This window comes from Haliotis asinina, chromosome 9 (genome assembly GCF_037392515.1).
Source record: "Haliotis asinina isolate JCU_RB_2024 chromosome 9, JCU_Hal_asi_v2, whole genome shotgun sequence".
Lineage (NCBI taxonomy): Eukaryota > Metazoa > Mollusca > Gastropoda > Lepetellida > Haliotidae > Haliotis > Haliotis asinina.
The window spans coordinates 65,791,368-65,804,963 of record NC_090288.1 but is presented as its reverse complement, the minus strand read 5'-3'; the positions used below and the strand labels follow the sequence as shown (position 1 = coordinate 65,804,963).

Sequence of the window (13,596 nt, the reverse complement as noted above, 5' to 3'; positions counted from 1 at the left end):
ACAACTTGTCTCAGCAGCACAGATTACCTTACCACGTGTGACGGCTAAGGTTATTGCAAAAGACGAAGTTGAAAGGGGTCTGAAAACATATATCCCGTTAATGCGAATGGCAGTGAAACTCTGGTTAGACTTGTAAGGGCTCCTTATATCGAATTAGCAACACCGAAGAACCTTTGGCCCCCTAAACTGTACGCTCGCTATATATTAGCCTATTCCTACCCAGACGGGGTGAGACTGCTTGCATTATCTAGTACGTCTTAGCTTTCGTTTTTATTTCTATTGTTGGAAAAGAAGTTGAGGAATGTTGTCGGCTGCTGTGTGTCGTGTCGTGACACCTAGTTGGCTGTTGACGGAGGTGTATCTTACCAACAAGAATAAATCTGCTGCAATTAATCCTTTACGTCGGCTTCTGTGACACTTGGTCTATTCTTGCAAGGTTTTCTTTTGTAACGTTTTGTCCTCCCAAAAATCACAGGAGTGTTAAGATATGGCGTTCGATGATAGAAGTCAAAAGAGGTTTTGACAAAGGTACAGCATAAACTACGACAGATACGTAAAGCAGTTGTCTAATGTTGACAAAGCTTAAAGTGGAGATGTTCAGGTGGTGACATGGAACGGCAGCCGCAGTGGAAGGGGAGACCCAACATTTCCTTGTACAAATCCATTTAGTTTCGTCACATTTTGCTTCGAGTGAATGTGTTTAGCATCAGTCTTATTCCAAAGAGACTTACGTTTTCTTTTTCAATATACAGATTCATTGTATGTCATTTTGTTCCCTTTGTTCAGTGGATGAACACTGTCTTCCACCCCCACGTGGAAGTATTACCTTGAGGGTTAAAAATATGAATATAGCATACATGAATGAGTTGAGACCACACGGCAGTGTGTACAGTTTGCCTACCTTCCGTCCCGCTCTGTTGTTATGAAGATTCATCAACGATCTTGCACTCTCAGCTATTTCCCGAGCATCCATAAATTTACGTGCTAATTTCAATCCATATTTAATATCGGCACTACACCCGCCCCACTTCCAGCCTTCTGGGGCGAGTTTACCGTCCATTTTGTCTTTATCACAGCTACAGTTAGTGAGGTTCCCTAGGCTGCACGCCTGGGTGATAGCGTACGTAACTCCAGCAGAACTCATGGCGTAGCTGAAGGCAGCCTCACGACTTCCTGCAAAAAGGAAAGTGTGCATCATTAGGAATCAGTTAAAGTTCAAGGTTAGTATGAATTTAACTTAACGTGCAATACATAAGTTCATCTTACTGCAGTGTCAGGCTACATTCAAATCGCTGTCGAACTGAGATGATTTCAACATAAACGCTAATTTAATGAATGGTTTATGTCCCCAGTACACATATACAGATGTCGCCCACGTTGGAAGCAAGGGAGACTGGCGGTTATAGTATGTATCACACAACTACTTTCATGTAATTACATCGCAGGTGTTCCAAGCTGTATGTTTACTTCAACGATGCATTACTGAATACAGTCAAAATATCGCATAGGTAACAAGCAACCTACATACTTGAACGATGAATTAATTACTGCATATAATCAAAATATCGCAGAGGAGACAACTCAGTTACGCACTAAATACATTGACAAGTACAGTTCAAATAGTTGAGGAAGCATGAAGGCTATTAATAACTATATACAATGACCTGCCAAGAGCGGAGTAGATGCTGTGAAGCAGAAATGACCTGACAAGGGCGGGGTAGATGCATTGAAGCAGGCATGAACTGGCAATGACGGGGTAGATGCTATGAAGCAGAGGTGACCTGATAGTGGCGGGGTAGATGCTACGTTGAGACTTGACCTGACAGTGACGGGGTAGATTTTATGAAGCAGAAATGACTTGACAATGGCGGGGTAGATGCTATGAAGCAGAAATGACCTGACAATGGCAGCGTAGATGCCATGAAGCAGACGTGACCTGGCAATGACGGGGTAGATGCTATGAAGCAGGCACGACCTGTTGTATGTTTCGGGCTTACGCTTGTAATGCTTAGCATTACTGATGATGTCCAACCCGACAACAGATCAAGATATAATCAATGATCCATGGTCGTTTTGAACATATTCTTGTTAAAGAGGTTATAAATATCTTTCTGATATTAAGGACGAATTATATGCAGTGTTTCGCTGCGTGTTATATGATGACATGTTGGTGTTACCTTAAAGGATTGTGTTGATTTAAGTCCAGAATTTTAGAAAAGCATGATATCGACAAATTATGTTTTAAAATAATCAATCCTAATCTTTGTTATGTTTTAGCAAATATCAGAAGACAAACTCTTTTTATGCTTTTGTATTAATGTTCTGATAAATGTTGTTTGCCTCTCATAATACTCTTTTGAATAGTTCAGTACATTTTACTTTCTTGAATAATTATATCATTTGTATTTTGGTAAGACGCATACTTTCTGACTGTCCTAAATGCTGGCGTCACGGTGTAAAGTAGCCATGTTATCTAAGTGCTGGAACAAGTACAATCTCTCCGTGGAAGATACTGAACTGAATTAAATTTTCTAACCAAATTTAGATTTGAGAATGCTTTCCACACTACGCAACTTCTCTTTGAAAACAGTTCATCAAGACACGCCAATCGTCAATTGTATTTTTTTGGCTGCAGGTCATTACCGACCTTCTCATTGAATCACCATACTTCGTGATATCGTGAAAGCGATATTTGAAATGAGGCAAGGCATTATTGACCGAGGGACTGCAGTCTCGGTTTTCTGTTGACAAATTGTCCAGCATGTTTGTTACACATGAAATGATATGATTACTAGTGACGCATTCATTTCCACAAATCCGTTGCTGCTTTCTCAGTTCTTGGTACGATATTCACGAAACGTCCCTACGTAACTGTATATGTAACTTAACACATGGACTTTCTATAAACGATCATGTATAAAGATATCCACATTTAGTACATACCGTGCATATACCACATATGTCATATCACATATACACTCATCCTACAGATATGAAGTGGGGCAAAACTAGGGGGTAATTAATCCCAATATTTCTGTAGAAAGTGTCCTTCTGCCTTGTGTATTTTAATCCAAGGTGTTAATCTGAAGCGGTCCCCATAAGCCTAGATAAATGTTTATGGAAACCAGAGAGCACAAAGAGATCATTCGGCGTTATTGGTGTCAACAGAAATTCGCCGTGGTGTCCAGCCCGTCCGAGCCTTATCGTCCTGACCACCGATGGCATTTGAGTCAAGAAAAGGGTTCACCTTTCAGCACAGGAGCGATATCATCAATGCCTCCAGCAATGTGTGCATGTGGAGGGCTGTACTTGCGCATCTGAGGCAACAGGGGTCCCGATACCAGCCCTAAACATGGATTACTTCACATCCTAATCTTCACATGTTATTTGTGATCCAGGGTGAGCTGGCTGTATCCAGTCAGTGCTAATGACGTTCATGTGTCTTATCTGGTCCTCCGTCGTAATACCAGCGGAACTGATGTCCTGCTAAAGGTCATGTTAAGGTGATTAGCCGAATGCCTAGATACATACAGGGGTTTCTTTGTCAGACCAGGCAGTTTACAGGATGGATTAGTGGCTAAAGGGATTAACTGTTAGACGGTTCAACATAGCCCAGTTACATACTTTACAGTTTAAGCGTCGTGTATGATGTTTCCTGCAGGGTGAGAGGCAAGTCACACTGAGTGTAAAACCATGTACAAAAACAAACGTGGTCGTTTGAAAATCCAAAATGCCAACAAATTATCCTGGTCACCTTGCACTTCAGTTTCGTCAGTCTGTGAAGGGCGGTCCAGGGAACCCAAACTGATGAAAGTAAAATTGCTTCACGTGATATATAATGTTATATACCTAAAGTGTGATTTCTTCCTAGGGTTATTTAGGTATTTTAGCATCAAGTAAAACGTGTCAGTACACAGAAGGTAATATTGTGTATATTATGTGCTATATTATCTTAAGGTGGAAATAAAGTAGGACTGGAAGGAAGCCAAAGCTTCACTATCAACATCCTTACTGTTACGGTGATGCCTAATACGTCTAGCGGTTTGTGAAAGTTGAGAAAGAATGCACCTTTGCTGTAAAATGTTCCTCTTTAGGAAAAGCATATCGCCTTTTTGTGGAGGCCAGGGGCGTGGGACAATGTCCTAACTAGGACAAAGGAGTCCCGGGGGGTGGGGGTGGGGGGTGAGGGTGTGTGTGTGTATAGGAGGGGGGGTAGGGTCTGGGATGGGAGTGGATGATATATTAAATCAATATTTTCACGCGGTGTATTCAGTTGGAAGGCCCGTCCACGGTTGTCATATCACACTACACCATGGATGAGCGATTCTGAATCGGGGACCTCTGTTTGGCGGGCTAATAGATGGTCTAAGACAGGTCCCGAAAAGGATTCAAGGAGTTTCAAATGATCAAGTATTTAAAGCGTTCATCCGTTGTCTCGTCCAATTGCAGTGTATGTATAAATGAGGTCGTCTGGTGTCTAGGCACCTCCTGGAGACACAATTTTCTTTTGATTCGCCGTATTTTCATTTTTACTTTAATCGAAATAACCTAGATACTTACTGTGCTTTCCAACTCGAGATGCTACTGAATTACTTCTACACTGGGACGATGTTTTACCGTTACATAATTCTTGTGACTGTGACCAATACACGGGCTACATGTGTCTAGAAGTATATGTAATACACGAAACACGGGGCCTATTTACTTGCATACTGATTGTATCCGGTGTTTATCACTGCTTACTCTCCTGCCAGCATGGACGATACCTGATAAACTGTTGAAATCAATTTACACACACCACCATCTTGGAAATACACAAATTAAAGAGTATAATATAAAAAATGTCTCTGAGCGCAAAGACATAACGCAACGACACATGTAACATTATATATTGGTCCAGGCGAGCTCGTTGTTCCCATGTGTGTTGGCGTCTCTAAATGTGCTTTCACCCCCCAATTACAGAAATGATCTGGACCACGTGACGGGTACTGACGAGATCCGGGTATGATGAGACTAGAGACTGGTTGTATATGAGAGCGATCGCTCAGCAGTTGGCGTAATGTTAAACTACATGAACCATATCACGCCTTGCTTTAGGCTGAAGTTGCTATGCTGTTGGTGATAAATTGATGGAATTTTTGTTGTGCCGAAGTTACTGTATTGCTGCCCTCTAAGCAAAGAAAAAACGGGTATACGTATATAGGGAACAACTGTCTAACAGTTTTGTGAAGATAGTATTTAAATTAATTTTGCACTCACAAACTAATGCTAACTCACACTGCAAATACGACAAACTTGTGTTTAAGCTCGGTCGTTTTGCCCTCGTCTATTTACATCGGTAATGGCTCTAATTTCACTTACTCTATATTACAGATATACCGACCTGCTAAACGCCTATGAAATGTCATAGTCAGTTTAAAAAATAAGTAAAATAATAAAACATCTCTGTCGAAAGTAGTTAACATACATCACGTCCTCAATTGTCAGGTCGACTCTAAAACCTGAAACATACTCATTATGTCTGATTAGGTTAATTAAAACAACTGTTATATGGTTATTCTTCCTTGTTCATCAGTTCTTTGGCACTCGTCCACTGCCTTTTGTAATTTAAATGTCCTAAATTTATCAGTGTCATGCAAACCTTCATGTACCCTAGTATTTCTGAAGACTGTGGACGATACGGGAAAGGATGTTCCGCACTGAGCACAAAATGTGAGGTTTTACTGCAATCTCAACTGCAATCTCCCTTCATTTCGTGTATATATGAGCTGCACCCTCCCTTCACCTAGTATGTGTCCGAGATGCAATCTCCCGCCATCTTTGTGTGTTTCAGTTGTAACCTCCCCCCACTTCATGTATGTCTGAGGTGTAATCTCCCTCCACTCCATGTATGTCTGAGGTGTAATCTCCCTCCACCTGATGAATATCTGGGGCGTAATCTCCCTTCACCTCATAAATGTTTGACCTGTAATCTCTTTCACCTCATGTATGTCTGAACTGTAAACTCTCTCCACCTCACGTATCTGAGATGTAATCTGCCTTCCCCTCACGTGTCTGAGATGCAATCTCTCTCCACCTCACGTGTCTCAGATGTAATCTCCCTTCATCTCATGGGGATGTCTGAATTGTTATGTCCCTCCACCTCAAGAATGTCTCAGCTGTAATCTCCTTCACGTATTGTGTATCTGAGCTGTAACCTTCCTCCGCCCCACGTATATTTGATCTGTAATCTCCCGTCACCTCATGAATGTCTGAGCTATAAAATCTCTTCACCTCATGCACGCAAGAGCCTGAAACTCCTTCTACACTTTGTATGTCTGAACTGGAATCTCCATGTATCTCGTGTATGTTTGAGTTTGGACCTCCCGTCATCTCGTGTATGCTTGAGATCGCAGCACCTCATACGCGTGCGAGCTTGAAACTCATTTGTCGTTGTTTAATTTCCGGGAACTGTGTAGTCGTTCCGGAATTATATACCCGAAATAGTAAGGCACGAAGAAGTAATGTATATAAAACAAATTACTAACATCCCATATGGTATCTCACTGGACATCCACTGAACAACACACAGGATATGAGACTGGACATAATGCTGGACAACCCACAGGAGATCCCATCGGACACCTAAGAGGACATCCCATCGGACACCCAACAGGAGATCCCACAGAATATCACAATGGGCATTATACTTGACAACCCACAGGACATCCCATCGGACACCCAACAGGAGATCCCACAGAATATCACAATGGGCATTATACTTGACAACCCACAGGACATCCCATCGGACACCCAACAGGACATCCCACAGAATATCACAATGGGCATTATACTTGACACCCAACAGGAGATCCCATCGGACACCCAACAGGACATCCCATCGGACACCCAACAGGAGATCCCACAGAATATCACAATGGGCATTATACTTAACAACCCACAGGATATCCCATAGGACATGCCACAGGACATACAACAAGACATCATACTGGACATAATACAGGACAACCCATAGGACACGCAACAGGATATACCACAAGACATTACGCTGCACATAATACAGGACATCCACATGACAACACAGGACACGAAAGAGGACATTGCAGTGGCCGTGACAATAGTCATCACGCTGGGCGTCACAATGGGCATGACACAGGGAGTCACAATGGACAAACCACTGGGTGTCACACTGGTTGTCACACTGTGCTTCACACAGGGTGTCACACTAGGCACCACACTGGAAATCACACCAGGCGTGAGCACTTGGCATCACAATGGGTGTCAAAATGGATTGCATACTGGGCATCGCCCCAAGGAGTCACACTGAGCATGAAATTGGGCATCACACCTTTCATCACATTGGGCATGACAATGGACATCACACTGGGCGTCACAACGGGCATCACACTGGGCGTCACATTGGACATCACACTGGGCGTCACACTTGGCATCACGCTGAGCATCATACTGGGATTTTATGCACTGGGCATCACACAGGGCGTCACAATGGGCGTCACACTGGGCATTACATTGCGCACCACAAGGAGCGTCACATCGGGCCTCACACAGGGCGTCACAATAGATGTCACACTGGGCTGCACACTGGGCTTCACATTGGACATAATATAGGAGATCCCATAGGACCACCGACAGGACATCCAAGAGGACATCACCCTTGACATAATGCAGGACATCCCACAGGAGATCCCACAGGGCATTCAACAGTACATCCCATAGAACATCCAAGAGGACATCACACCTGACATAATGCAGGACCTCCCACAGGACATCCAAAAGGGCGTCCCATAGGACATCCAACAGGACAACCCATACCACATGCAACAGGACATCCCACAGCACTTTCAACAGGACATCCCGTAGGACTTCCTACAGGACAGTCAAAAGGACATCCCATGGGACTTCCAACAGGACATCCTATAGGACATCCCACAGGAGAGAGGACAGAGAACATCTCAACAAATGATCTAGTAAAAACATGTTTTAGTCTGTACTGACTGTAAATATGTCTTCAGTATGACTTGTCGGCTGCGCTTTCGTGTTATTCTGCTGAAGGTTTTGCTCAAGGCTGTCATTTATTCTGTGTTAAACGTTCGTTTTCCTGTGAGAGCACACTCTGTTTCTTGCTTCCGGGTATGAATTGTTCTTATATATCATAACCTTTTCAATCATATTTCTTCGCTACTATTTTTGAACAGACATTTCATCATTCTATGTGAGATCATAACTATATGCGTGTCAGTTTTGTCCCCGAGTATGACTTTCAACTATATTAGAGACAATCTCGTATCTTGTACAACATTCCATGTTCTTTAAGCATTACCGGGCTGTAATACTCGTCGCTATATTTATTTCTATCTCGCTCTCGCTATCAATGAACTGAACCACTGTGATATATTGTTCCTTGTTCCCCGGCTAACGTGTATTCATTTCATGTTCTAGTGTCATAATCAACATTAGCGTGCTGATATCGTTACACTCTGTGAACTCGGAGCAGGAAATATAGCATTTTGTCATGTAACTATAGATCTAGGGATACATCACCAGCATAACACCCAGCCTTCCTTCCCACTCACAACGCTCAACATATGAGAAAGGGTCCTCCTACCTGTAAGGCCTGCTGCAGGTGAAAAGCGTCTTTGATGTCAACGATCAAAGAAATCGCTCGTTCGGGTAGATAAGTGTGTATTCTGGCCTCCTAACCGGTAAAGGCTATGTGTGACTTGACGACACAGCGACATGAATATCCGTGGCTATGTGCTTGGCGGGGAGGTATCTACAACTGTGGCCAACGATGAACACAGTTACACGGTGCTTATGTCTCGATCATATTGTATTTGAGAATGAAGATTATATGGATATCAACTTCTTTACACAACGTTTCGGAGTTAATGCTTACTCCTTCATCACCTGATGAAGGAGTAAGCATTAACTCCGAAACGTTGTATTCTCATATAAAGAAGTTGATATCCATATAATCTTCATTCTTATGCATTTCACTTCTAAATGCCCTTCAAAGACTTCATATTGTATTTGTTGAGAGTCTGTAATCGCAAGGTCTTGGATAAACACCACACTAGATTACCTTGAACAAATGTACTACTGATCTCAATCTTATCATAATGACACGAAATCGTAAAGCCAGTCGTGTATATGTATAGCTATCTCATAGGTTTAATCCCCCATTTACTTGCATATAGTACATAGTTGGCAGGGAATTGAACAGGGACAATGGGGCACACCACACATAGTACACAGTTGGCAGAGGACAGGGACACAAGGGCACACTACAAATAGTACACAGTTGGTAGGGAATTGGACAGGGGCACACTACATATAGTGCACAGTTGGTAGGGTATAGGACAGAGGCACACTACATATAGTGCACAGTTGGTAGGGTATAGGACAGACGCACACTACATATAGTGCAGAGTTGGTAGGGTATAGGACAGACGCACACTACATATAGTGCACAGTTGGTAGGGTATAGGACAGAGGCACACTACATATAGTGCACAGTTGGTAGGGTATAGGACAGACGCACACTACATTTAGTGCACAGTTGGTAGGGTATAGGACAGACGCACACTACATATAGTGCAGAGTTGGTAGGGTATAGGACAGACGCACACTACATATAGTGCACAGTTGGTAGGGTATAGGACAGACGCACACTACATATAGTACACAGTTGGTAGGGTATAGGACAGAGGCACACTACATATAGTGCACAGTTGGTAGGGTATAGGACAGAGGCACACTACATATAGTGCACAGTTGGTAGGGTATAGGACAGACGCACACTACATATAGTACAGATTTAGTGTAGGACTGAAAAGGCGCAGGCTACATGTGGATGGGGTTTGTGTAGGATTGGACAAGGCCTAGTTGTCCTTGTCACTGTGTGTTGTGGTTCTTTGGTTTTCTGTGGGAATTTTGAGTGCAATGGACGTGGAATGTTTGAAGGATTATCTGTGTTGTTTGAAACTCGCGTACCAGGTAATTTCGGTGTACTGTCTCCGAGTCGTATCTTAGCAGCTCTGGCGACTCCTCCCGACGTTTAGGCTTGAACCCTGTGGCCTTGACAATGCACACGTGGTAGGAGAAATAGGTTTGTATACAGTGATCTTTGACAAAGACATGTTTATGCTGGTGTGTTGGGCTTTATTCATGCTCATCACGTAAAGGTTCACCTTGTTCTAAATCCGACAATTACACACCTGGTTACGCAATGCCGGTAATACAGGCTACCAGCGTCCCAGACCGCAATGCCTTCCACATCTGATAAGTAGTGGATCAGTAGTGTGTCCTATACAGTTAAAGCCATGTTTGAAAACAGGGATTCAGCTGACTCACTCACATTAAACAGAACTTGATATCCCACTGGAAGAGTGTCATGTATATTTTTTTAAACCGATACAAACATTTATAATCGGCTGATGGTATTTTGTCCAGCAATTTCACCGCAATTGTGGGAAAGAATATATCAGTACGGTTATATTAGTTTCACAAAGAATTTTAAGGGAAACGTCCAGGAATTAGATTTGTGTTAGTTATATTAACATTCAAGGAATTAGATTTGTGTCAGTTATATTAACATTCCAGGAATTAGATTTGTGTCAGTTATATTAACATTCTTCTTCTTCTTCTTCTTCTTCTTCTTATTATTATTATTATTATTATTATTATTATGCCTTTACATGAGTTAGTTTACTACATCATGCTTATTTCCAATGTGATCAGCTGAATAAGAAGTAAAACAGGTTTGAAACAACAGGTTTGGTTGTAGATCAGATGAAACACCCGTACGCTTATTATGTGTGTGTAACCAAACACATGCCGTCAATGTGACAAAACACACGCGCTATAAATGATATACGTGTCAAAACAGGTGATACATAATATGCATGTCATGAAACGCACATGCTATAGATGATATCAATGTGACCAGCACAAGTTTTATATATGATATACATGTGTCCAAACGCCAAGCTATAAATGATATACATGTGAAAAATCACACGAGCTAAACATGACATACATTTGACAAAACATATGTGCTAGATATGACATACATGTGATAAAACACACGTGCTAATTATGGCATACATGAGACAGAGGGCGGCATATCAGTTCATCTTACCTCCAAGTTGTTCATAGCCAAACATAGATCTTCCGCTTCCCATATTTGTACAGTTCCATCTCATATTCCTAAACTGATATTGGCACTCTTTTAATCCAATCTTGGCGCCTTCCCCAATGGCTACAATGGCGTCAGGTCGGCTTCTACATATTCCTCTTTGTTTCGGCGCTAGTCCCGGGATTTTGTTGCAGATTATGTTGGCACCGAGTGCGACCACGGACGACAGGGCTCTGGAACGGACACGATTATTAGCTATATTTTGATACTAATTTCATGCCGTGTGAAGATTCCAGCTTAGTAAGGAAAAATTACGTTCGCTGTTATAAAATGCAAATTTGAGACAATGTTGAATGAGATCTATACCTGTGTCGTAGGGTATAATTGTAAGTATAAAGACGGGCATTTTCATACGTGCCCCGTGCAGAGGAAACTGTAATGATCAGTTCGTTTAAAAGTTTACAAATTATATATTTTGCAAGCAAACACAATAAAATATTTTACAATATAATGTTCTACTTAAAATATCAATATAAGAGTTAGAATTTGACAAACTACCGTCAGTAGGTCTGCGCCCTCTAATAACACACAACAGATTCATATTTTTTCAGATAACATGTAATTACGAACATATACATCATTGAAAGAGTTTCTGAAATTTTCAGAATAAGGGAGACTAATTAATTTTCAATAAATTAACAGTGGATGTACCAACTATCGTGCAATCTGTAATGAATTTTAGTAAGATTGACATTCTAGAATTTTGTTTAACATAGACTTACTTTATCATAACACTATTTTTGACGATAGAAAACGTGTAAATATCAAATAATAAAATCTGTATATAATAACAAAATTGTTTCTAGCAAGAAAATCCAAATCATCGTACAGTACCAATTTTCTACGGAAGAATTGTAAGTCCAACGTTCGAGGAACCGCTGAATTATGCAACATAATGACCCATTTTAAACTGCTATAATAAATTATAAATCAGGAAAAAAATACATTATCATGTTTTTGTGCTAATTATTAACCATGTGATCGCTAGTGACACACGCGGCGGTACTGTTTGTCCATGGTGACGAATTACAGTTTAAAACTAATTAGATATGCCGATATTTAAATTTCTTAAATTGAAACTGTCCCACAAGAAATAGTAGGTGGGACAATGAATCGAGAGCAGCACGAAAGGGGTGTTATATCATTCTTGAAATATCTTTCCCCAAACTGCTGCCCCCCTGCCAACCCGTACCGGGCGCACTGTGCTGCTTGTCACATGTCGTAATGATAATTAGATATATTGTACATGCGTGCGTCCACGGTCTAAACAGACAATATCTAAACGAATACAGAGTCTACGAAATGCCGGCAATATTTAAACAGGCTTGCCTGGCGGGTGACGTGAATTCTGTCACTTTAGAATAATACAATTTCAGATTTCACCAGGTGGGCACTTTTTCCTATCGTATGTCAGATCGCTGGCGATAGTCACACAAACAGGTTATCACAAGTTTCAGAATGTATTCAATAATCTTATAAGATCTTTTGCTTATTGTCCATGTGTCTACAGAATATTTCAAACACGTATGACCCGTGGCGACACGGACAAGTAGCAAACAGTGTATTGATGTCGACGACTGATCAATGTCATTATAAACCAATTCATCAAAACACGGCTGGTCCAGCGCGGCCCACGACAGGCGGCGACTCCACATGGGTGACGACTTATCATACCTGCTCCAAATCATTTACATTTGTTGCCCAATTTCTTATCCTTACAAGTAAATGACTGTAAATAATCCTGTTTTATGCCATTCATGGTGCTCGCCATGTGCTTGACAGAAGACATACACGCGCACTGCTGCAGCACGTGCGCACAGCCAGACACTAGAGGTATTGACAAGTACATAGATGCATTCCACTTCTTCGCATACTCACAGGAAGTTTCCATAAACACAATAGGAGAGATATATCAGCCCCAGCATAAACTTAGTGTGTCGGCTAAAGCCCATCCTTATGCGAGGACATTCTCCGGGCTAGTTGGTGGCCGTGTGATACACTACAGCTAAACAAGGGAACTTGTATACATAATTCCACCTGGCAGACGGTTAAAGTATCATCCAAATTGCAGATAAAACACACAGCAAACCAGCTCAAAAGCTAGCAAGTGAATCTATTGGACTATCGGTCTAAACAGTTTGGTTCGGTGAGGTTTTTTTCTTTACAGTGTCTTAAACTCTGATTGGTTGAAACCCATGTAGCCTCGCCCCGTTTCTCTGCTTCGGCGATTTTGAGAAAAGTGTTTGTCATTTGTTGTCGAGCATTCGAAATTGACAGTTTACAGGGAATATAACTGATTGTCTCGTCTTGATATTGCGGAGAAGCTTTGTATAGCTGACGCGCCTTGTCCCTGCAGCGCCGGAGTGAGGCGACGGACA

General features: G+C 41.8%; 1 protein-coding gene across 2 annotated transcripts in view; it reads right to left on the bottom strand.

The window, feature by feature from the left end:
• The window catches only part of LOC137296681 (protein Wnt-7b-like), a 143,096-nt gene that overhangs the window by 42,201 nt on the left and 87,299 nt on the right, over positions 1–13,596 (bottom strand). The window contains exons 1-3 of one of the 2 annotated variants that reach the window (XM_067828500.1): positions 13,097–13,349; positions 11,162–11,391; positions 902–1,173 (exon numbers count right to left, since the gene is read on the bottom strand). In XM_067828500.1, coding sequence (XP_067684601.1) covers positions 902–1,173; positions 11,162–11,391; positions 13,097–13,170 — 576 coding nt within the window. In that variant the 5' untranslated portion in view covers positions 13,171–13,349. Of the gene's footprint in view, positions 1–901; positions 1,174–11,161; positions 11,392–13,096; positions 13,350–13,596 lie in introns of those variants that run through there. The other variant, XM_067828499.1, reaches the window with a different exon arrangement.